The sequence below is a fragment of the Eptesicus fuscus genome, chromosome 1 (assembly GCF_027574615.1).
Source record: "Eptesicus fuscus isolate TK198812 chromosome 1, DD_ASM_mEF_20220401, whole genome shotgun sequence".
Taxonomy (NCBI): Eukaryota; Metazoa; Chordata; class Mammalia; order Chiroptera; family Vespertilionidae; genus Eptesicus; species Eptesicus fuscus.
The window spans coordinates 44,828,470-44,854,271 of record NC_072473.1 but is presented as its reverse complement, the minus strand read 5'-3'; the positions used below and the strand labels follow the sequence as shown (position 1 = coordinate 44,854,271).

Below are 25,802 nucleotides of genomic sequence, written 5' to 3'. Positions count from 1 at the left end.
TTTCCTTCCTTCTGCTCACTGTGGGGTTTTCTTGTTGCTCTCTTTCTAATTCTTTGAGTTAGATGATTTATTACCATTTTTTTTGTTTTTTTTGAGGTATGCTTATAGAGGTATAAACTTCCCTTTCAGGACTGCTTTCATTGTGTCCTATAGGATTTGCAATGTTGTGTTATTATTGTCATTAGTCTCCAGGATGTTTTTAATATCTTCTTAGATCTCATTGATAACCCAATCAATTTTTAGTTCCATGCTATTCAGCTTCCAAGTGTTTGGATTTTTTTGGAATGTTTTTATAGGAGTTTATTTCTAATATTATGCCATTGTGGTCTGAGAAAATGCTTGATATGATTTCAATTTTTTGAATTTGGGGAGACTTTGCTTGTGACCCAATATGTGGTCTATTTTTGAAAATGTCCCATGTGCACTTGAGAAGAACGTATATTCTGTGGCTTTGGGATAAAATGCTCTGAAGATGTCAATTGGGTCCATCTGATCTAGTGTGTCATTTTGAATTGCTGTTTCATTGCTGATTTTTTTTGTAGAGGATTTATCCAGTGATGTCAGTGGTGTATTAAAGTCCCCTACTATGATTGTATTATTGTAGACCTCTTTCTTGATATCTTCCAGGAGATTTTTATGTATTTGGGTTCTCCTGCACTGGTGCATATATGTTTACCAGAGTTATATCTTCTTGTTGAATTGCTCCCTTTAGTATTATGTAGTGGCCTTCCTTATCTATTATTATGGTCTTTACTTTGAGATCTATTTTATAAGATACTAGAGGCCCGGTGCACGAAATTCGTGCACAGGGGGCTGGGGGTGTCCCTCAGCCCAGTCTGCACTGTCTCAAATCTGGGACCCCTCAAGGGATGTCAGACTGCCCGTTTAGGCCCGATCCCATCGGGCCTAAACGGGCAGTCTGACCTCCCTCTCACAATCCAGGACTGCTGGCTCCCAACCGCTCACCTGCCTGCCTGCCTGATTGCCCCTAAGCGCTTCTGCCTGCCAGCCTGATCACCCCCTAACCACTCCCATGCTAGCCTGATCGATGCCTAACTGCTCCCCTGCCAGCCCGATTGCCCCTAACTACCCTCCCCTGCCGGCCTGGTCACCCCTAACTGCCCTCCCCTGCTGGCCTGGTTGCCCCTAACTGCCCTCCCCTGCAGGCCTCATCATCCCCAACTGCCCTCCCCTGCTGGCCTGGTAACCCCTAACTGTTCTCCCTTGCCAGCCTGGTCGCTCCTAACTGCCCTTTCCTGCAGGCCCGGTCCCACCCAACTGCCTTTTCCTGCAGGCCTGGTTGCTCCCAAGTGCCTGCCCCTGCAGGTCTGGTCCCCTCCAACTGCCCTCCCCTGTAGGCCTTGTCCCCCCCAACTGCCCTCCTCTGCTGGCCTGGTCACCCCTAATTGCCCTCCCCTGCAGGCCTGATCACACACAATTGCCCTCCCCTGTAGGCCTGGTCACCCCCAAATGCCCTCCTCTGCATGCCTAATCGCCCACAACTGCCATCCCCTGAGGGCCATCTTGTGGCGGCCATCTTGTGTCCACATGGGGGCAGCCATCTTTGACCACATGGGGGTGGCCATCTTGTGTGTTGGAGTGATGGTCAATTTGCATATTACCCTTTTATTAGATAGGATAAGTATCGCAACACCAGCTTTTTTCTCATTTCCATTTGCCTGAAAAATGTTTTTCCATCCCTTCACTCTCAGTCTGTGTGAATCCTTTGCTCTGAGGTAGGTCTCTTGTAGACAGCAAATATATGGGTCATGTTTTCCTATCCATACAGCTACCCTATGTCTTTTGATTGGTGCATTTAATCCATTTATGTTTAATGTTATTATTGACAAGTACATGTTTGTTGTCATATTTTTCCTTAGTGTTTGTGTTTCTTCTTGCCTTTCTCTTTCTCCTTTTTACAGCAGTCCCTTTAGCATTTCTTGCATTGCTGGCTTGGTAGTGATAAACTCTCTTAGCCCTTTTTTGTCTGTGAAGCTCCTGATTACACCTTCAATTTTGAATGATAGCCTTGCTGGGTATTGTATTCTTGGATTCAGTCCCTTGCTTTGCATCACTTTGTACATTTCATTCCATTCCCTTCTGGCCTGGTGTGTTTCTGTAGAGAAATCAGTTGATATTCTAATAGCAGAGCCCTTGTAGGTAACTTTCTGTCTCTCTCTGGCAGCCTTTAAGATTCTTACTTTGTCGTTGGTGTTCGCCAATTTAATTACGATGTGTCTTGGTGTCGGTCTTTTGGGGTTCAACTTGTTTGGGACTCTATGTACTTCTTGGACTTGCATGGTTTTTTTTCCTGCCAATATCAGGGACGTTTTCTGTCATTATTTCTTCAATCAGGTTTTCTATTCCTTGTTTCTCTTCCTCTCCTTCTGGTATTCTATTAAGTGAATGTTGTTTTGTTTTGTGTTGTCCCAAAGCTCTCTTAGGCTCTCCTCTTGCTTTTTAAGTCTTCTTTCCAGTTGCTGCTGTGTTTGTGTGTTTTTTCCTACCTTGTCTTCTAATTCGCTGATGCAGTCCTCAGCCTCTTCTAGTCTACAGTTTAAGCTTTTCATTGTGTTCTTTATTGCAGCTATGTTGTTCTTCATCTCCTCTTGGTTCTTTTTTATGTTGGTGACATTCTCATTCAGCTCCTTATTATTCTCATTGAGTTGCGTGTATTTGTCATCCAGCCATTTAAACATCCTTATAACCATTACTCTGAATTCTTTCTCAGATAAGCTGCTAGCCTGAATTTCATTTAACTCCCTTTCTTGTGATTCCTCTTTTTCTTTCTTTTGGGATTGCTTTTTTGTCTTCCCATGTTTTCCTGTAATGTTATAGTTGTAGATCCACTTGCTTTGCTACCCAGTTTCTTTTGGGGATGGTGCTACTGGTGTAATCTCTCAGTTCTCCTGGGCTTGGTAATGTAGTGTAGCGCCCTACTTGAGCTATTTGTGTTCTCTTGATGTAGGCCTGCAAGCTTGAGAGGCACAACTGAGGTGTCTAGAAGTCAGTAGCTGTGGAGGGGAGTATCCCAATTTTTGCCGTCTTGTACCCTTAGTTGAAATCACGTGTGCCCAGCAGGGACTCACAGTGGCACCCAGGAACCATCTGTTGGGAGAGCTCACAGTGGCTCCCACTAGCACCCTGTGGGTAGATGGGCTCAGGGTGCCTGCCTGTTGGAAATTCGCATCTGTGGAGGTGTGTTTGCAGGCGCAGAGATCTGATGCGCTCTGAGGGGTCCTGGCACCGAGGTTGAGCAGCTAGGGTGAATGTTGGCAGTTATTCAGGAAGAGAGGTTTCAGAATTTCTACTGCGGGGCAGCGCGTCCTTGTCTGTACAGAATCACACCCAGCAGGGGTTCAAAGCAGCTCCCCAGAGGACCCTGTGGATATATGTGCTCAGGCTGCCTGCCTTTTGGAAATGTGCACATCTGTGGCAGTGAGTTTGCTGGCACAGAGCTCTGACACGCTTTGAGGGGCCCTGGCACTGAAGTTATCCTGCTCGGGTGTCTGTGCAGATGTCCAGGATGAATGAATTCAGAATTTTTACTGCCAGTTGCTGTGCGTTCCTGTTTGTCCAAGATCACACCCTGCCTGGATTCACAGTAGCTCCCACAAGTGTCCTGTGGGTATATGGGCTCAGGGTGCCTGCCTGTTGGAAGTGTACATGCAGACTTGCATTGTGTTTGCCTGCGCAGAGCTCTGAGACACTTTGAACGGCTCTGGCACTGAAGTTAAACAGCTAGGGTGTATATGGGCAGTTATTCAGGAGAAAGGAGTTCAGAGTTTCTGCTGTGGGGTAGCGCGTCCTTGGCTGTACAGAATCACACCCAGCAGGGGCTCAAAGCAGCTCCCCAGAGGACCCTGTGGATATATTGGCTCAGCGTGCCTTCCCTTGTCTGTGGTGGTGAGTTTGCTGGTGCAGAGCTCTGATGCACTCTGAGGGGCCCTTGCACTGAAGTTGCACAGCTGGGGTGTCTGTGGGCAGTTATTCAGGAAGAGGGAGTTCAGAATTTCTACTGCAGGGCCACGTGCCCTTGTTTGTGCAGAATCACACCCTTGGGGGCTCTCAGTGGCTCCCAAGCGCTGCTTAAGTAGTGGAGTGCCTGGCTGCCTATGGGGCTGCTAAGGAGAGAATCTGGTGAATCCTGAGTTTTGCAGTGGGGGAGGGTGAGGTTCTACTTACTGCTGCCGTGCGGGCGCACCTTTGGAGGTGGAGGTCTGCTCTAGCCATTCTTACTGCAAGTATTTATATTGATTCCACACACTAAAAAAGTGTCTTTTCAAGCATTAAAAAACCCCACAAGTTGTAGTGTTAATTATGGGGTTAGCCCTCGGTAAAGAAAGAATTCATAGCCAACAACTCTAGTGAAAGTTTATTTAGACTTTTAGAAAGAAAGTCATAGAGGCAGAAATGAGCCAGCTGTGTTGAAGCATGGATGCAGGAAACAAGTTACAGAGACAAAAGAAGGGCCCTTGGAGACAGGTTCAGGGACTTAGCCCTGGATGTGTTGCTGCTGCCTACTACTCCTCTGGTTGCAAGTCTCCTGGCAACCTTTAAGGCTTAGGAGAAAGAAAGCAAAGCTACAAACCTTAGAAAAGAATGGAGGGAGGCACAGGCATGCTATAGACTCTAAGACTGAATTTAAAGTCAACAGAGGCTCTGGGCTTGGGGTAGAGGCAGAGTTTATAATATATATATATATATATATATATATATATATATATATATATATGAAGAGAGAGAGAGAGAGATAGATAGATAGATAGATAGATAGAGATAGAGAGAGAGAGAGTTAGTTCACTGGGTTCTTTCTCTTAAAGGGTTTTATCTGTTTGGTACAGGCAGGAATTTTAGGGGAGGTCCAAGCAGAGGGTTTCAATAGAATATTAATCAGCTTTCCATGCATATACTTTCAGGGTTGTGCTAAGGTAGGAGATCATTAGTTGTTGCAGCTGGGCCTGATGCCAGCCATGTTGTTGCTTCTGGTTTTGCTGCTTTTCTGGGCCTGGAGCTGAAACATAACTGAGGCCTAGATGTTATCTCTAGTTGGACCAAAACTCTGTCTCTGTTGTCAGCCAGACCTGAGGCTTTTCAGAACCTCATTGTCCTGAGGGCTTAAGGCTTAAGGGAGTCGTAAAGCAAGAGAGAAGGGGGCAGGTGAATCAGGGTGCTGGATGAGGCCATTTTGAATCAGTTGTCTCAGTTTCCCCATTGTCAAGGAATTTTCCTGGCTTCTTACCATCCTGCCCCAGTAGTGGATCTAAAATGCTATCAGAATCCCCATGGTATTTGTACAGTGTAGGATCCAACCAATACAGATAAGGAAAATGCTAGCAGTCAAGCACACTTGGGAAGCTGAAACTGGTTGAACAGTCTAGTAGAGAGCAGGTTCTGGGGCAGCATTCTAGGCATATTTTTACTTCCTCTTTTGGTTAAGTGGGGGCTAAAATACATTAATACTTTTCATACCACCTTCTAAGTTCTTCTGGCTGGGCTAATAACCAAGTGAATAAGGACAGATTGACAGAAGAAAATCAAGTTTAATACAATGGTGAATTCACATAGATATAATAAATCCATAAAATATCCAAAGACAATGAGGCAACATTAGGTATATAAGACATTTTGAACAAATGAGAAAAGGAGAGGAGCAGGACATTAGATTTCAGAAGTGAAAATGGGGGATTTACAGGTAGTTGAGGAAGAGCAAAATACATATGGCAAAAACATCCTTGCTAGGTAACTCAGAAACATTGGGACACAGTGGGTATCTAGCTACCAGGTCCCTGCCTGAAGTTCTCTTGTTTATCATACTTAATTCAAATTAGGCTAAAGGGAACACCCTAAATTCTACTTCTTGAATCATGTTCTTTGAGTTTCTTGGGTAGATTCTTTCTAAGTCTTATTTTTAAATAAACAGCTTAAACTCAATATCCCCCAAAGCAGCTTCAGGGTGGCAGAACTTTGGTCCTTTCGGTCACATAGAGAAGCTAACTGAAGATGTAGTTATTGAAGTATAAACTCTCTGTCAAGAAACAAAGTCTGAAAACATGGGCCTTGTGTGTGTCATCATTTTATCACCCCCCTAGTTTTTCCTAGCTCTAAAACTCACCCGAAGTTCTGCATTCAGAATCCTCAGGGGCTCCTGAAAGATCCTGCAACGAAGCATCCTTAGCCTCAACTGATCTGCCTATCTAGCTGTGGAAACTCACAACACTGGAGTGACTCAAAGGGTTAACAAACAGTGTGCTGCCGTAGAGTGGCAGGGAGAGAAGCCAATAGAGTGTCTAGCAGGCTGTACATTGGTGGCTGGGGCTGGGAAAGGGCGTGGCCAAAGGGAACCAGAGGAAGTCTAGCGGGTGGGTGAGAGGGCGAGGAGGCTCTAAGTTCCTAGGAGGTGGGGGCTATCAGGAGAGCACGTGAGCACGCACCCTTTCTCCCTGTTTTCCTTTATTCTTAAGGGTTGGTAGCTGCGGGGACAGCCCGGGGTCGGTGTATGGCCACGGAATTACGGTGTCCGGACTCCATGCCCTGTCACAACCAACAAGTAAACTCTGCCTCTACCCCAAGCCCTGAGCCGCTGCGACCTGGCGACCTGATCCCAGATTATGTGGGGGGAAACAGCCCCTCCAAGGCCAAACCGACTCTCCGCACCAGTCATGCCCACTCTAGTGTATTGGGGGAGGGGAGCCCTCAGGCCTGCAGCAGCGCCAGCCTCAACCCGGAGCACAACTGTGGCAGTGGCAACTATGACGCATCGGCCGGCGACTCCCTCCTAAGGGACAGCCAACTCTCCTGGCAGATTGGGGCTCAGCTTAAGCTGCTACCCATGAATGAGCAGATCCGGGAGCTGCAGACCATCATCCGGGACAAGTGAGCCAAGAGCTGAAGGGGAGAGGGAGTTGGAGGGTCTTTCTGGATGTGGGCGGGAATTAAAAGTAAAAGGGCTCAGGGTTAATTTTCTGGGCCTGGGGAAACTGGCTTGTGGCGATCTGGGCAGGGCTTTTACTTTGAAGGGCTCTCGTGACTCATACCCTCTTTTTCCTAGTCCCAGTGTTTGACCTCGCTTTGTGTTTCCCCGAGGAAGGAAACCTTGTAGGTAGCCTCCTGCTTTCTCTTTGTCTCTTCTGAGCAATGAGGAATCCATTTCAGGCAGGTAAACGCGCCTATGCTATTTGTCCGGTGCCTATCTACGTGGTAAATCTATAAAACTACCTGAGGTTATACGCTACCTGCAATCACCTCAGGCTCACAATAGAAATAACGCCATTTCAAGGAAATTCTGTTGTGCTCAATAGGCCAAATGTCCCTTTGGGATTTGATATTACAGATACCATTTTGTCTAAGGTTTTTTAGTCTTGGAGTTGAGGTTTACTTGGTCACGTGCAAACTTGTCATCCAACTCTTACCAGGATTGTTTTACTGTAAACTTATAGAATATCGACTGTTTCCTGTATAATTAATGGAGGAAAAGGAGCCTAAAGGAGCCTTTGGTGCTCTTCCTAATCTCACAAGCTAAGGTAGCAAAAACTTCATGTTAAATGCTACTTTGAAATCTCAAAACTTACGTTGTAGATGGGGTTTCTCAAGGGTCATATGCACCATGATGGAACTATAGCTGGCTTCTATATTTAAATGAGTATGTACTGCATGTCTAAAAATTAATTTTTTGGTGGATTCTTTGATCTTTTAAAATGACTACTGAGTTAGGACATCATTCCCTAAATCAGACTAGTAACCTTTTCTTAATACTATTGTAATAGGCTCCTAATTTGTTTCCCTGATCCAGTTTTTCTCTTTTCCACAAGCATCCACACATTACGGAGCAATTGATCTTATTAACATCCCACTTTGATTAGATAACTGCCCAACTCAGCAGTTCTCTGGCTTCTGAGGGCCTACCATATAGGTAGGCTTCTACTCTCATCTGAAATTCTTTCTACTCCTCTGCATGTTCAAATCCTATCTATTCTTCAAGGTCAAATCCAGCATTAAATGTCCACCTCTGCCAAGAAGCTTTCCTTTAATCATTCTTCCTCTGCTATCTTCCCTGACCTTTTAAATGCATAATTCACCTACTATTTTGTATATTGTTATTTGTGTATTGATCTTATCTCACCTTTTAGATTTTAAGCTCCTTGAGGACAAAAAAAATGTATCTTTTACATATTTGGATTCCAACCATGCCTTGTAAATAATAGATACTCGGTTACTAAAGGTTCTTTCTAAAGCTCTTAAAAATTGTAGTTATAAAACTATACTATTTGTTTTAATGAATCCATATTTAAAACCTGTGGTCATGTGATTTAATAGATGAAGTAGTGATCTTAAAATGTAGGACACATAAGCTTGGTAGTTGTGGTGGGGGAAACTGAAATAAAATTAGCTGTAAAACAAAGAAAATAGGATGATGATTCTTGTTTCTATAGAACAAGTGTTGCTGGCCTTGAGTTTTGACTCCCTCTGCATCTGTGGATGGGCTTAGGGGCTTTAGTAAACCTTCCAAAATTATCTGGGAAATATTACTTTATGTGCATTTTTAAAGGATTTTTAAAAATAAAATATTTATTGATATATAATTCACATTCCATATCATACACTGTTTAAAGTGTACAATTTAGTGACTTTCTAGAATATTCATGGCTGTGCAACCATCACACAATCAATTTTAGAACATTTTCATCACTCCGACAAGAAACCTCATACTCCTGAGCATTCAGCACACATTTCTTCCCAACCCACCTGAAGCCCTAGACTACTTTATGACTCTATTGATTTGCCTATTCTGGACATTTCATACAAGTGGAATCATACAACATGTGATGTTTTGTGACTAGTTTGTCCCCCTCCCCTCCATTTAGCATAATGTTTTCAAGGTCTATTCATGTTGTGTCAGTACCCCATTCCTTTTTTGGCTGAATGATATTCTATGTTATGGATATATGACAATTTTTTAATCCATTCATCAAGTGATGGACATTTGGGTGATTTCCACTCTTTGGTTATTATGAATAACACTGCTATGAACTTTTGCACATGTGCCTTTTTTATGGGAAAGGGTTCCTTAGATTTCATTAGATTTTTACATGAGGGTGTAAGAGTAAAGCATTGCTGTAGAACTTGGAGAGGGCATGACATTCAGCATTCATATATGACAATATCAGTACCTGATTTTGTTACATTACTTAGAAAAGCCTGGGTAGTATAGTAAACCTGGGTGTAAGGGAAACATTTTTTTTCCTGAGTTTGGAAGGGGACATCAGTATCCATAGTGATCTTAGGCAAGATGTTTAGCATCTCTGTGCTTCAACTTTATCATTTGTAAAATGAAGATGTTGGCAGTGTTTCACGGGGTTCCTGGAAGGCTAAAAGAAGATATTTTACTATCTGAATATTTGTTATAAACAGTGAAGAGCTGTGCACATTTAAGGTATTTCAAGATTTCACATTTGGATTTGTGCATGGTTCTGATTGCATCCATAAGTGCTGGTTTCTTGAGCTTCCAGGAGATAGTAAAAGAAATTAAATTTTACATACAAGTCACATTGTTATTTAAAAAAACAACACTGAGAGATTCTAGATAATTTTTATCATGCTATGATACATTACGGAAAGACACACTATGATTTTTGATAATTAATTGATGCTTAGTTGCTTAGGCTGTAGACAGTGTTTTAATTTTGTTTTTGTTAATCAAATCTGTTAACAGAGACCTCTTTTGCTTTTATCTTCAAAAATTGGCATCTCTCAACATTAAAAAGACCTGCTTCATCCCATTTAGGGGTTTGTGTAGCGTACCTGTGGTAAGAGGAACTATATTTATTTAGGTCTAGTTATAGAAGGTGCCATCACTTAATCATATGCTGTCTTTCTCGAGGCTTTATACTCTTCTCTATTTTGATGTGACATCATATGATGGAGATGTCTGATAATAGAAGACATTGTAGTACTTGTTATTCCTTTTATTGTTTTTTTTTTAATCTTTAGCTCCTATCTAGTGAAGGGATTGCTTTCTGAATTGACTTTGCTATGGGGAAATAAGGTTGAGCCAGGAGGAATGCATGTTGTTGTAACTATATAAAGCAGGCAAGATTGAGAAAATGGGACTGATTAAAAATGTGCAATATTTGAAACATTTTATGTTGGTTATATTGTGGAATATCAAGGAAATGTTTTTTTATCTCACTGAGAGTGCAGTAATTAAAAACGTCAATGGTCAGATAATTTATTGTTATACATGGGTCACACAAGAGAAATGACTCCTTCAATTCCAATTTCTATTGTTGCAGTGGATTAAACCACACATACTTCCCCTGCTGCTACCTTTTTGTTCTAAACCCAGGAAAATCTGAGTGTAATGCACTTTTTCCTTATTGGTCTTGACCTCATATTTAAGGCAATACAGTATATTTAAAAAATAAGCGTCCCTCCCCGTTTTTTTTTTTCTTTTGTCTCCTGAAACATTCAAGTAAAGCTGTTTCATGAGCAGTCAAATATTTGAATATTTCCTATATACTTATTCTCAAAGGGGGGTTGCCATGGCCTCAGTTTGAAGCTTGTATGAAAGTTGACTATCTTAGCAAGTTTAGTCTGTGAACTAGCACTAAAGAAAGAGTACATTCAGTCTTGTGACTTTATTTTAGTTACCTGGAGTGGAGAAAATTAACGTTAGGCTGTATGAACATCCTGTGCAGTTCTAATGTGAGTGCAGCCTAATGTGGTTTGAGTAATCTGATTAGGTAATATAATATTTTTAACCAAACCTGTGCAACTGAAGTGCCTGGGGAGTCTTTTTTCTGTTTTTACTTCTCATTCTTAGTAGTCTTGGGTGGAACCTGACCACCTGTAGCTTTACAAACACCTCTGGTGATTGTGCTGTGCTCAGGCTGGGCCACTGCCTTTTGTATAGTGATTTGCCTGGCTTCGAATTCAAGATATAGACTGAGTCAAGGATTCCACACACTAAACAGAACTAGCCTAGAAAGCCTGGCCTGGCATCACCCTGAGACAAGAGAAATCTCAGAACTTTACCCTTCAAATTGGACAAAACCAAAATGTCCACTACAGAAAACACACACACACACACACACACACACACACACACACACACACACACACACAAATACCTGTCACCTGCAAGTTGTTTAAAACATGGATATGTTTTTGGTTCCCCTGAGTATTTCATGTGAATTTTCCTACTGGCTTTTAAGCTAGGAGGGAGGAAGTTGCCTCTCTTAACTATACATACTTCTGTTATAATATTTATTGGGCATACCCTAGTAATGTCTCAGGAGCTAGTCTGGATCCCAAGGAGGCAGAAAGGTCTGGCCTGTCACAGTACCTAGCACATAGGGTTATTAATATTGCAATCATTATAAAAAATACACTTCTGAATGACTGAAACCTGGGTTCTAAGGGAAAGTAATAGTTTCTCTTTATTTTTACCTGATTTTGAATGTTTACATTGAACTTTGCTTTGAGGTACAAGTAAATAATTAATGACAGTATTTTATGAGCTTTTAAGGAGGTATTAAAGAGCTGTAGCCTTGATGACTTGCACCTGGCAGTTAGTAAAAGCTATTTTTTTCATTTTTTAAAAGTCAAATTAGATTGGCTCCAAGTACTTCACCAGGGGTATCTATAATAATAAAAGTGTAATATGCTAATTAGACCGGACAGATGAACGAACTTCTGGATGTCATTCCAGATGTCCTTCCAGACAAAGCCGCTGCGGTGGGCAGTTAGAGGCAATCAGGCAGGCAGGCAGAGGTAGTTAGAGGCAATCAGGCAGGCAGGTGAGCGGTTAGGGACGATCAGGAAGGCAGGCGAGTGGTTAGGGGCAATCAGGCAGGCAGGTGAGTGGTTAGGGGGGATTGGGCAGGCAGATGAGCAGTTAGGGGCAAATAGACAGGCAGGTGAGCAGGTAGAGGCAATCGGGAAGGCAGGTGAATGGTTAGGAGTGATCAAGCAGGCAAGTGAGTGGTGAGAGGCAATCAGGCAGGCAGGCAGGCAGAGTGGTTAGGGACGATCAGGCAGGCAGCCAGGCAAGCCGTTAGGAGCCAGTGGTCCCAGATTGCGAGAGGGATGTTCGACTGCTGGTTTAGGCCTGATCCCTGCAGTTGGACATCCCCGAGGGGTCTCGGACTGTGAACTGTGAGAGGGTAAAGGCTGGGCTGAGCCCCGCCCCGCCCCAATGCACAAATGTCGTGCACTGGGACTCTAGTGTTTTTATGAGAGTGAAAGAAGGAGCAGTAAAATCATTTATAAATCATCTGCATTCTATGACCAACCTTGGAACTATTCGTTATTTTAGTGATTGCATAGCAACAAAGTAACTATGGAAATAGAGTTTATATGTTTAGAGCTTTCACTACAAATTAACTTTAAATGAAATATTCCTTTAGTTTAAATCTGCAAAAAAAAAAAAAAACCAAACCCTTTTATGTTCTACTTCCCTTTTACCTGTTGCTTAAAAAACTATAAAAAACTCCCCTACTTAAAACTCTGCACTGTCTTTCATTATACTTGGAATAAAATCCAAACTCCTTAAAAGAAAACATACAACCTAATGAATGGGAGTAGATATTAACTAATGATACATCTGATAAGGGGTTAATCAAAATATATAAGGAACTCATGCATCTTTTTTCCCCATTTTTTATTAAGGTATTATATGTGTACATATTTTACCATTGCCCCCCCCCCCCCCAATACATGCCCTCACCCCCCAGTGTTTTGCATCCATTGGTTATGCTTATATGCATGCATACCGTCCTTCGGTTGATCTCTTATCTCCCCCACCTCTCCCTAACCTTCCCCCTGTAATTTGACAGTCTGTTTGATGCTTTACTGCCTCTGAATCTATCTTTTTGTTCATCATTTTATAATGTCCTTTATTATCCACAAATGAGTGAGATCATGTGGTATTTTTCTTTCATTGACTGGCTTATTTCACTTAGCATGATGTTCTCCAGTTCCATCCAGGTTGCTGCAAATTGTAAGAATTCCTTCTTTTTTATGGCAGCATAGTATTCCATTGTGTAGATGTACCATAGTTTTCTGATCCAGTCATCTGCTGACGGGCACCTAGGCTGTTTCCAAATCTTAGCTCTTGTAAATTGTGCTATGAACATAGGGGTGCATATATCCTTTCTGGTTCGTGTTTCTAGTTTCTTGGGATATATTCCTAGGAGTGGGATTACTGGATAAAAATGAGAGTTCCATTTTCAGTTTTTTGAGGAAACTCCATACTGTTCTCCACAGTGGCTGCAACAGCCTGCAATCCCACCAGCAGTGCACAAGGGTTCCTCTTTCTCTGCACCCTTGCCAACACTAGTCGTTTGTTGATTTGTTGATGATACCAATTCTGACAGGTGTGAGATGGTACCTAATTGTCGTTTTGATTTGCATCTCTCAGATAATTAGTGACTTTGAGCATGTTTTCATGTGTCTCTTGGCTTTCTGTCTTCTTTTGAAAAGATTCTATTTAGGTCAGTTGCCCATTTTTTTATTAGATCATTTATCTTCCTTTTATTAAGTTGCCTGTAGATGTTGGAGATTAAACCATTATCAGTGATAACATTTGCAAATATGTTCTCCCATACAGTGGGATTTCTTGTTGTTTTGTTGATGGTTTCTTTTGCTGTGAAAAAGTTTTTTATTTTGATGTAGTCCCATTTGTTTATTTTCTCTATAGCTTCCATTGCCCTAGGAGCAGTATTAGTGAAGAAGTTCTTTTGGCATATGTCTGAGATTTTCTGCCTGTGGATTCCTTTAGTATTTTTATGGTTTACCATCTTATGTTTAAGTCATGTATGCATTTTGAGTTTATTTTTCTGTATGGTAAAAGTTGGTGATCTAGTTTCATTTTTTTTGCATGTATCTCTCCAATTTTCCCAACACCATTTATTGAAGAGACTGTCTTGACTCCATTGTATGTTAATGCCTCCTTTGTCAAATATTAATTGAGCATAGTGGTTTGGGTTGATATCTGGATTCTCTATTCTATTCCATTGATCTATATGTCTGTTCTTGTGCCAGTACCAGGCTGTTTTGAGAACAGTGGTTTGTAATACAGCTTGAAATCTGGTATTGCGATCCCTCCTACTTTATTTTTCTTTCTCAGGATTTCTGTGGCTATTCGGGGTCTTTTTTTATTCCAGATGAATTTTTGGAGAGTTCTTTCTAGGTCTGTGAAATATGCCATTGGTATTTTAATGGGAAGTGCATTGAATCTATAGATAGCTTTGGGTAGTATGGACATTTTGATGATGTTGATTCTACCAATCCATGAACATGGTATGTTCTTCCATCTGTTTATGTCTTCCTCTATCTCTTTTTTCAGTGTCCTGTAGTTTTCTGCGTATAGGTCTTTTACCTCCTTGGTTAAGTTTATTCCTAGGTATCTTAATTGTTTTGGTGCAATGGTAAATGGGATTGCTTTTTTAGTCTCTCTTTCTGAAAGTTCACTATTGGTGTATAGAAATGCCATAGATTTCTTGGCATTAATTTTGTAACCCGCTACATTGCCGAATTCATTTATTAAGTCTTAGTTTTTTGATGGAGTCTTTCAGGTTTTTTGTTTTTTTTTTTCCAATTTTTTTTATTAAGGTATTATATGTGTACATATTTTACCATTGCCACCCCCACCCCACTCCCATATATGCCCTCACCCCCCAGAGTTTTGCATCCATTGGTTACGCTTATATGCATGCATACAAGTCCTTTGATTGATCTCTTATCTCCCCCACCTCTCCCTAACTTTCCCCCTGTAATTTGACAGTCTGTTTGATGCTTTACTGTCTCTGTATCTATCTTTTTGTTCAAGTTTATAATGTTCTTTATTACCCATAAATGTGTGAGATCATGTGATATTTTTCTTTCATTGACTGACTTATTTCACTTAACATAATGTTCTCCAATTCCATCCAGGTTGCTGCAAATGATGAGAATTCCTTCTTTTTTATGGCAGCATAGTATTCCATTGTGTAGATGTACCACAGTTTTCTGATCCAGTCATCTGCTGACGGGCACCTAGGCTGTTTCCAAATCTTAGCTATGGTGAATTGTGCTGCTATGAACATAGGGGTGCATATATCCTTTCTGATTGGTGTTTCTAGTTTCTTCGGATATATTCCCAGGAGTGGGATTACTGGGTCAAATGGGAGTTCCATTTTCAGTTTTTTGAGAAAACTCCATACCGTTCTCTACAGTGGCTGCACCAGTCTGCATTCCCACCAGCAGTGCACGAGGGTTCCTTTTTCTCCGCATCCTCGCCAACACTTGTCGTTTGTTGATTTGTTGATGATAGCCATTCTGACAGGTGTGAGATGCTACCGCATTGTTGTTTTGATTTGCATCTCTCGGATAATTAGTGACGTTGAGCATGTTTTCATGTGTCTCTTGGCCTTGCTTCTGTCTTCTTTTGAAAAGCTTCTATTTAGGTCTGTTGCCCATTTCTTTATTGGATCATTTATCTTCCTTTTATTAAGTTGTATAAGCTGCATGTAGATGTTGGAGATCAAACCTTTATCAGTGATGCCATTTGCAAATATGTTCTCCCATGCAGTAGGCCTTCTTGTTGTTTTGTTAATGGTTTCTTTTGCTGTGAAAAAGCTTTTTATTTTGATGTAGTCCCATTTGTTAATTTTCTCTTTAGCTTCCATTGCCCTAGGGGCAGTGTCAGTGAAGAATTTCTTTTGGCATATGTCTGAGATTTTGCTACCTGTGGATTGCTCTAGTATTTTTATGGTTTCCCGTCTTATGTTTAAGTCCTGTATCCATTTTGAGTTTATTTTTGTGTATGGCGTAAGTTGGTGATCAAGCTTCATTTTTTTGCATGTATCTGTCCAATTTTCCCAACACCATTTATTGAAGAGACTGTCTTGACTCCATTGTATGTTCATGCCTCCTTTGTCAAATATTAATTGAGCATAGTGGTTTGGGTCAATATCTGGATTCTCTATTCTGTTCCACTGATCTATATGTCTGTTCTTGTGCCAGTACCAGGCTGTTTTGAGAACAGTGGCTTTGTAATACAGCTTGAAATCTGGTATTGAGATCCCTCCTACTTTATTCTTCTTTCGCAGGATTGCTGTGGCTATTCGGGGTCTTTTTTTATTCCAGATGAATTTTTGGAGAGTTCTTTCAAGGTCGGTGAAATATGCCATTGGTATTTTAATGGGGAGTGCATTGAATCTATAGATTGCTTTGGGTAGTATGGACATTTTAATGATGTTGATTCTACCAATCCATGAACATGGTATGTTCTTCCATCTGTTTACGTCTTCCTCTATCTCTTTTTTCAGTGTCCTGTAGTTTTCCGTGTATAGGTCTTTTACCTCCTTAGTTAAGTTTATTCCTAGGTATCTTAATTGTTTTGGTGCGATGGTAAATGGAATTGCCTTTTTAGTCTCTCTGTCTGTAAGTTCACTATTGGTGTATAGAAAGGCCATAGATTTCTTGGCGTTAATTTTGTATCCTGCTACATTGCCAAATTCATTTATTAAGTCTATTAGTTTTTTGACGGAGTCTTTCGGATTTTTTATGTACAATATCATGTCGTCTGCAAATAAAGACAGCTTTACTTGTTCTTTTCCAATTTGGATGCCTTTTATTTCTTCTTCTTGTCTAATTGCAATGGCTAATACTTCCAGTACTATGTCAAACAGGAGTGGTGAGAGTGGGCATCCCTGTCTTGTTCCTGTTCTTAGGTGAAATGTTTTTAGTTTTTGTCCATTGAGTATGATGTTTGCTGTGGGTTTATCATATATAGCTTTTATTATGTTGAGGTATGAGCCTTCTATTCCCACCTTGTTGAGAGTTTTTATCAAGAAAGGGTGTTGGATTTTGTCAAATGCTTTTTCTGCATCAATTGATATGACTATGTGATTTTTATCTCTCAATTTGTTTATGTGATGTATCACGTTTATTGATTTGCGGATATTATACCATCCTTGCATTCCTGGGATAAATCCTACTTGGTCATGGTGTATGATCTTTCTGATGTACTGCTGGAGCCTATTTGCTAGAATTTTGTTGAGGATTTTGGCATCTATGTTCATGAGGGATATTGGTCTGTAATTCTCTTTCATTGTGTTGTCTTTATCTGGTTTTGGTATTAGGGTGATGCTGGCTTCATAGAAGGAGCTTGGAAGTGTTCCTTCCTCTTGAATTTTTTGGAATAGTCTGAGGAGGATAGGTTTTAGTTCTTCCTTGAATGTTTGGTAAAACTCTCCTGTGAAGCCATCAGGCCCCGGGCTTTTGTTTGCCGGAAGCTTCTTTTTTTTTTTTTTTTATTCTAAATTTATTCATTTATTATTTATTCATTTATTTTATTTATTTATTTATTTTTTAAATATTTTTTATTGAGGTATTATATGTGTACATATCTTACCATTACCCCCCCCACCCCACACCCACACATGCCCTCCCCCCCCAGAGTTTTGCGTCCATTGTTTATGCTTATATGCATGCATACAAGTCCTTCATTTGATTTCATAACTCCCCCACCTCTCCCTAACTTTCCCCCTGTAATTTGAAAGTCTGTTTGATGCTTTACTGTCTCTGTATCTATCTTTTTGTTCGTCACTTTATACTGATCTTTACTATCCCTAAATGAGTGGGATCATGTGGTATTTTTCTTTCATTGACTGGCTTATTTCACTTAGCATAATGTTCTCCAATTCCATCCAGGTTGCTGCAAATGATGAGAATTCCTTCTTTTTTATGGCAGCATAGTATTCCATTGTGTAGATGTACCACAGTTTTCTGATCCAGTCATCTGCTGACGGGCACCTAGGCTGTTTCCAAATCTTAGCTATGGTGAATTGTGCTGCTATGAACATAGGGGTGCATATATCCTTTCTGATTGGTGTTTCTAGTTTCTTCGGATATATTCCCAGGAGTGGGATTACTGGGTCAAATGGGAGTTCCATTTTCAGTTTTTTGAGGAAGCTCCATACTGTTCTCCACAGTGGCTGCACCAGTCTGCATTCCCACCAGCAGTGCACGAGGGTTCCTTTTTCTCCGCATCCTCGCCAACACTTGTCGTTTGTTGATTTGTTGATGATAGCCATTCTGACAGGTGTGAGATGGTACCGCATTGTTGTTTTGATTTGCATCTCTCGGATAATTAGTGACGTTGAGCATGTTTTCATGTGTCTCTTGGCCTTGCTTCTGTCTTCTTTTGAAAAGCTTCTATTTAGGTCTGTTGCCCATTTCTTTATTGGATCATTTATCTTCCTTTTATTAAGTTGTATAAGCTGCATGTAGATGTTGGAGATCAAACCTTTATCAGTGATGCCATTTGCAAATATGTTCTCCCATGCAGTAGGCCTTCTTGTTGTTTTGTTAATGGTTTCTTTTGCTGTGAAAAAGCTTTTTATTTTGATGTAGTCCCATTTGTTAATTTTCTCTTTAGCTTCCATTGCCCTAGGGGCAGTGTCAGTGAAGAATTTCTTTTGGCATATGTCTGAGATTTTGCTACCTGTGGATTGCTCTAGTATTTTTATGGTTTCCCGTCTTATGTTTAAGTCCTGTATCCATTTTGAGTTTATTTTTGTGTATGGCGTAAGTTGGTGATCAAGCTTCATTTTTTTGCATGTATCTGTCCAATTTTCCCAACACCATTTATTGAAGAGACTGTCTTGACTCCATTGTATGTTCATGCCTCCTTTGTCAAATATTAATTGAGCATAGTGGTTTGGGTCAATATCTGGATTCTCTATTCTGTTCCACTGATCTATATGTCTGTTCTTGTGCCAGTACCAGGCTGTTTTGAGAACAGTGGCTTTGTAATACAGCTTGAAATCTGGTATTGAGATCCCTCCTACTTTATTCTTCTTTCGCAGGATTGCTGTGGCTATTCGGGGTCTTTTTTTATTCCAGATGAATTTTTGGAGAGTTCTTTCAAGGTCGGTGAAATATGCCATTGGTATTTTAATGGGGAGTGCATTGAATCTATAGATTGCTTTGGGTAGTATGGACATTTTAATGATGTTGATTCTACCAATCCATGAACATGGTATGTTCTTCCATCTGTTTACGTCTTCCTCTATCTCTTTTTTCAGTGTCCTGTAGTTTTCCGTGTATAGGTCTTTTACCTCCTTAGTTAAGTTTATTCCTAGGTATCTTAATTGTTTTGGTGCGATGGTAAATGGAATTGCCTTTTTAGTCTCTCTGTCTGTAAGTTCACTATTGGTGTATAGAAAGGCCATAGATTTCTTGGCGTTAATTTTGTATCCTGCTACATTGCCAAATTCATTTATTAAGTCTATTAGTTTTTTGACGGAGTCTTTCGGATTTTTTATGTACAATATCATGTCGTCTGCGAATAAAGACAGCTTTACTTGTTCTTTTCCAATTTGGATGCCTTTTATTTCTTCTTCTTGTCTAATTGCAATGGCTAATACTTCCAGTACTATGTCAAACAGGAGTGGTGAGAGTGGGCATCCCTGTCTTGTTCCTGTTCTTAGGTGAAATGTTTTTAGTTTTTGTCCATTGAGTATGATGTTTGCTGTGGGTTTATCATATATAGCTTTTATTATGTTGAGGTATGAGCCTTCTATTCCCACCTTGTTGAGAGTTTTTATCAAGAAAGGGTGTTGGATTTTGTCAAATGCTTTTTCTGCATCAATTGATATGACTATGTGATTTTTATCTCTCAATTTGTTTATGTGATGTATCACGTTTATTGATTTGCGGATATTATACCATCCTTGCATTCCTGGGATAAATCCTACTTGGTCATGGTGTATGATCTTTCTGATGTACTGCTGGAGCCGATTTGCTAGAATTTTGTTGAGGATTTTGGCATCTATGTTCATGAGGGATATTGGCCTGTAATTCTCTTTCATTGTGTTGTCTTTATCTGGTTTTGGTATTAGGGTGATGCTGGCTTCATAGAAGGAGCTTGGAAGTGTTCCTTCCTCTTGAATTTTTTGAAATAGTCTGAGGAGGATAGGTTTTAGTTCTTCCTTGAATGTTTGGTAAAACTCTCCTGTGAAGCCATCAGGCCCCGGGCTTTTGTTTGCCGGAAGCTTTTTGATGACTGCTTCAATTTCGTCCATAGTTATTGGCCTATTGAGCTCTTTAGATTCTTCTTGATTGATTTTAGGAAGGTTATATTTTTCTAGGAATATGTCCATTTCCTCCAGGTTGTCCAGTTTGTTGGAATAGAGTTGTTCGTAGTATTTTGTAACAATCCTTTGTATCTCAGCGGGGTCTGTTGTTATTTCACCTCTTTCATTTCTGATTTTGTTTATTTTGGTCCTCTCTCTTTGCTTCTTGGTGAGCCTGGCTAGAGGTCGATCAATCTTGTTTATCCTTTCAAAGAACCAGCTCTTGGTTTTGTTGATCTTTTGTATTGTTTCTTTGGTCTCTATGTCATTTATCTCCGCTCTGATCTTTGTTATTTCCTTCCTTCTGGTTACACTGGGCTTTTCTTGCTGCTCTTTTTCTAGCTCTTTGAGTTGTAGGGTTAAGTAATTTATTACCATTGATTCTTGTTTTTTGCAATAGGCTTGTAGAGCTATGAACTTCCCTCTCAAGACTGCTTTCGCTGTGTCCCATAGATTTTGGATTGTTGTGTTTTCATTGTCATTCGTTGCCATGATGTTTTTTATTTCTTCCTTGATCTCTCTCGTGACCCAGTCATGGTTTAATAGCATGCTGTTTAGTCTCCATGTGTTTGATTTCTTTGGATTGTATTTATTGTAGTTGATTTCCAGTTTTATGCCACTGTGATCTGAGAAGACGCTTGATATAATTTCTATCTTCTTGAATTTGAAGAGACTTTGCCTGTGACCCAGTATATGGTCTATCTTTGAAAATGACCCATGTACACTTGAGAAGAATGTATATTCTGTGGCTTGGGGTGAAATGTTCTAAAGATGTCAATTAATTCCATCTGGTCTAGTGATTCATTTAGGATTGCTGTTTCTTTGCTGATTTTTTGTTTAGAGGATTTGTCCAGTGGTGATAGTGGGGTATTAAAGTCTCCTACTATGATTGTATTGCTATTAATCTCTTCCTTGAAATCTTCCAGGAGTTTTTTTATGTATTTGGGTGCTCCTATATTGGGAGCATATATGTTTACCAGAATTATTTCTTCTTGTTGGATTTCTCCCTTTAGTATTATGAATTGGCCTTCTTTATCTCTTGTTATGGCATTTACTTTGAGGTCTATTTTGTCAGATATAAGTATTGCTACCCCAGCTTTTTTTTCATTTCCATTTGCCTGAAAGATATTTTTCCATCCCTTCACTTTCAATCTGTGTGAGTCTCTTGTTCTGAGGTGGGTCTCTTGTAGACAGCATATATATGGGTCGTGTTTTTTAATCCAATCAGCTACTCGATATCTTTTGATTGGAGCATTTAGTCCATTTACATTTAAAGATATTACTGAAAGGTATTTGTTTGTGGTCATATCTATTTTTGTGTCTATATTCCTTCTTACCTGTTTATATCTTCTTTTTACAGTATTCCCTTTAGCACTTCTTGCATTGCTGGTTTGGTGGTGATAAACTCCTTAAGCCTTTTTTTATCTGCAAAGCTCCTGATTTCCCCTTCAATTTTGATTGATAGTCTTGCTGGATATAGTATTCTTGGATTCAGTCCTTTGCTTTGCAACACTTTGTATACTTCTGTCCATTCACTTCTAGCTTGTTGTGTTTCTGTTGAGTAATCATTTGACAATCTGATGGGTGTTCCTTTGTAGGTAACTCTCTGTCTCTCTCTTGCCGCCTTTAAGATTCTCTCTTTATCATTTATATTTGCCATTGAAATTATGACATGTCTTGGTGTGGGTCTTTTGGGGTTGATCCTGCTTGGGACTCTCTGTACTTGCGTAACTTTTATCTTTCCCATATCCGGGAAGTTTTCTGTCATTATTTCTTCAAATAGATTTTCTAATCCCTGCTGCTCTTCTTGTCCTTCTGGCAGCCCTATTATACGCATGTTACTTCGTTTCATGTTGTCCCGAAGCTCCCTTAGGCTTTCCTCCTGCTTTTTAATTTTTTTCTCCAATTGCTGTGGAGATTGAGCTTGTTTCTGTACCTGATCTTCTAACTCACTAATTCGGTCCTCTGCTTCTTGTAGTCTACTGTTGAAACTTTCCATGGTGTTTTTGATTGTAGCTATATCACTTTTCATTTCTTCCTGATTCTTGCATAAGTTGTTTATTTTCTCATCCATCCGATGTATAAATTCCACGACCATTACTCTAAACTCCTTTTCGGTCATGTTGCAAGCTTCAGTTTCACTGATTTCCTTTCTTGGCGACTCCACATTTTCTTTCCTCTGTGAGTTATTTCGTTTCCCCATTCTGGCTATCACCAGAAAGCTCAAGCTTCCGTTTGCGTGGACCTGGGCCGTGTGCTGTGGGGACTTCGCTCCACCCGAGTTTCACTGAAGTGCTCTGACACTAGGATGTGTGGCTGCCTTTGGTTGGTGGGAACCAGACTTGCCCAGGGTCAGTGTCCCCAGTGTTACGTGTGGTCTCGTGTGCACACTTAGATTCAGGGGCCCTGTCTGCACCACACTGTTGGTATGTGCCGAAAATGAGATCCTTAGCATGTGCCAGGAGTCAGAGTTTCCCTGTGTCTGCACCAAGACTAGAGTGTCAGAGTCTCTGTTGCCTTGTGCGGTTTCTCGTTGAGACTCAGGGTCCCTAAGTGTGCATGCACCAACAATTTGGGTCGCTGGCTCTTAGTGTGAATGCGCTGTGAGTCAGGGATCCCAGGCAGCTGTGTCTGGCGTGCCAAATTCCCTGAAGTGGAGCTGCGACCTGTGTGTGCTCTCTCTACTGAGCCAAACCGGCTAGGGCGCACACTCTTGATTTCCTGAAGGTGAGCTGGCTCTGTGCACTCTACCGGAGTCCCGGAAGGGGCAGAGTCTGTCCTGCGCGCCAAATTCCCCAAAGGGAAAGCCCCTCTGTGAAAGCACTAAGATTCCCTGAAGGGAGAGCTGTGACCCGCAAGCCAAATTCCCCCAAATTCTCCGAAGGGGAGCCCTCTGTGCGCACTGACAGATTTCCCCAACAGGGAGCTGATTCTCTCCTGTGCGCGCGCGCGCGAGCGCCAAATTCCCTGAGGGGGAGCGAGTCCCTGCGCAAAGCTCTGCGGCTTGGGCTAGAGGTGGATCTATCAGTTAAAATGGCGCTGTCTGCGCGCCTGCGGGGTGGGGGTAGGCTCTTTGACTCACGAATTCTGCCGGGACGTCTGGATTCTTGTTGTTTGTTGGTCTGAAGCTGTGATAGCAGTTCTCTGTCCCCAGTGGCTGCAGGGTCCTGGTTTGTGTCAGAAGCCAGGATCCGAGTCTCAGGCAGCTCTGTTTCTCAAGATGGCGTGGTCTCCGCGTCCGCAACAGCCGCGGAGATGTGTCCGCTTTGTGCGCGGGGCTCCGCTGTCTAGGACTGCCCGGTTAGGCAGCCCCTTGGAAGACGTGCAGAATCTAACTGACCCTAGCTCATACACACACACACCACACACGTCTACACTCTTCTCTATGGGTTCCTCACTCACACTCTCTCTCTCCCTACCTTCCTGCCGGTCGCCATCTTTAATCCTACAAGTGCAATTTTTCCAGGTTTTTTTTTTATGGACAATATCATGTCATCTGCAAATAAGGACAGCTTTACTTCTTCTTTTCCAATTTGGATGCCTTTGATTTCTTCTTATTGTCTAATTGCAATGCCTAATACTTCCAGTACTTTGCCAAACAGGAGTGGTGAGAGTGGGCATCCCTGTCTTGTTCCTGTTCTTAGGGAAAATGGTTTTAGTTTTTGCCCATTGAGTATGATGTTAGCTGTGGGTTTATCATATATAGCTGTTATTATGTTGAGATATGATCCTTCTATTCCCACCTTGTTGAGAGTTTTTTCAAGAAAGGATTTTGGATTTTGTCAAATGCTTTTTCTGCATCAATTGATATGACTATGTGATTTTTATCTCTCAATTTGTTTATGTGATGTATCATGTTTATTGATTTGTGGATATTGTACCATCCTTGCATTCCTGGGATAAATCCTACTTGGTTGTAGTGTATGATCTTTCTGATGTACTGCTGGATCCTATTTGCTAGAATTTTGTTCAGGATTTTGGCATCTATGTTCATGAGGGATATTGGCCTGTAATTCTCTTTCATTGAGTTGTCTTTATCTGGTTTTGGTATTAGGGTGATGCTGGCTTCATAGAAAGAGCTTGGAATTGTTCCTTCCTGTTCAATTTTTTTGGAATAGTCTGAGGAGGATAGGTTTTAGTTCTTCCTTGAAAGTTTGGTAAAACTTTCCTGTGAAGCCGTCTGGCCCCGGGCTTTTGTTTGCTGGAAGCTTTTTGATGACTGCTTCAATTTCTTCCATAGTTACTGGCATGTTGAGCTGTTTAGATTCTTCCTGATTGAGTTTTGGATGGTTGTATTTTTCTAGGAATATGTCGATTTCCTCTAGGTTGTCCAGTTTGTTGGAATAGAGTTGTTCGTAGTATTTTGTAACAATCCTTTGTATTTCGTCGGGGTCTGTTGTTATTTCACCTCTTTCATTTCTGATTTTGTTTATTTTGGTCCTCTCTCTCTGCTTCTTGGTGAGCCTGGCTAGAGGTTCACCAATCTTGTTTATCCTTTCAAAGAACCAGCTCTTGGTTTTGTTGATCTTTTGTATTGTTTCTTTGGTCTCTATGTCGTTTATCTCTGCTCTGATCTTTATTATTTCTTTCCTTCTGCTTACACTGGGCTTATCTTGTTGCTGTCTCTAACTCTTTGAGTTGTTGGGTTAGGTAATTTATTACCATTGTTTCTTGTTTTTTGCAGTAGGCTTGTAGAGCTATGAACTTCCCTCTCAGGACTGCTTTCGCTGTGTCCCATAGATTTTGGATTGTTGTGTTTTCATTGTCATTTGTTGCCATGATGTTTTTTATTTCTTCCTTGATGTCTTTGGTAACCCAGTCATGGTTTAATAGCATGCTGTTTAGTCTCCAAGTGTTTGATTTCTTTGGGTTGTTTTTATTGTAGTTGATTTCCAGTTTTATGCCACTGTGATCTGAGAAGATACTTGATATGATTTCTATCTTCTTGAATTTGGAGAGACTTTGCCTATGTCCTAACATATGGTCTATCTTTGAAAATGACCCATGTGCACTTGAGAAGAATGTATATTCTGTGGCGTTGGGGTGAAATGTTCTGAAGATGTCGATTAAATCCATCTGTTCTAGTGAGTCATTTAGGATTGATGTTTCTTTGCTGATTTTTTGTTTAGAGGATTTGTCCAATTGTGATAGTGGGGTATTGAAGTCTCCTACTATGATTGTATTGCTGTCCATCTCTCCTTTGATATCTTCCAGGAGTTTTTTAATGTATCTTGGTGCTCCTGTATTGGGTGCATATATGTTTACCAGAGTTATTTCTTCTTGTTGGATTTCTCCCTTTAGTATTATGAAGCGGCCTGCATTATCTCTAGTTATGTCCTTCACTTTGAGATCTAATTTGTCAAATATAAGTATTGCTACCCCAGCTTTTTTTTCATTTCCATTTGCCTGGAAAACCTTTTTCCAGCCCTTTACTCTCAGTCTGTATGCGTCCTTTTTTTTGAGGTGGGTTTCCTGTAGACAGCAGATATATGGGTTTTGTTTTCTTATCCAATCTGTTACCCTGTGTCTTTTGATTGGGGCATTCAATCCATTTACATTTAAAGTTATTATTGATAGGTACTTATTTGATGCCATTTTTATTCTATACCCCTGTGTTCCTTCTTTGCTTCCTATTTCTTACTTTTTTTTTTTACAGCATACCCTTTAGCATTTCTTTCA

The 25,802-nt window shown here is 40.8% G+C and overlaps 1 protein-coding gene across 7 annotated transcripts in view; it reads left to right on the top strand.

Moving 5' to 3' along the window:
• The first annotated feature begins 6,370 nt into the window (after positions 1 to 6,370).
• Positions 6,371 to 25,802, top strand: part of UPRT (uracil phosphoribosyltransferase homolog) — a 76,232-nt gene continuing 56,800 nt past the window's right edge. For 4 of the 7 annotated variants that reach the window (XR_008555973.1, XM_054715478.1, XM_054715449.1 and 1 more), the window contains exon 1: positions 6,371 to 6,876. Coding sequence is in view for 3 of the 7 variants with exons in the window: in XM_054715478.1 (XP_054571453.1) it covers positions 6,500 to 6,876 (377 nt within the window). In the remaining 4 variants the exon portion in view is untranslated. Of the gene's footprint in view, positions 6,877 to 7,103; positions 7,160 to 25,802 lie in introns of those variants that run through there. The other 3 variants (XM_054715530.1, XM_054715567.1, XM_054715593.1) reach the window with 3 other exon arrangements.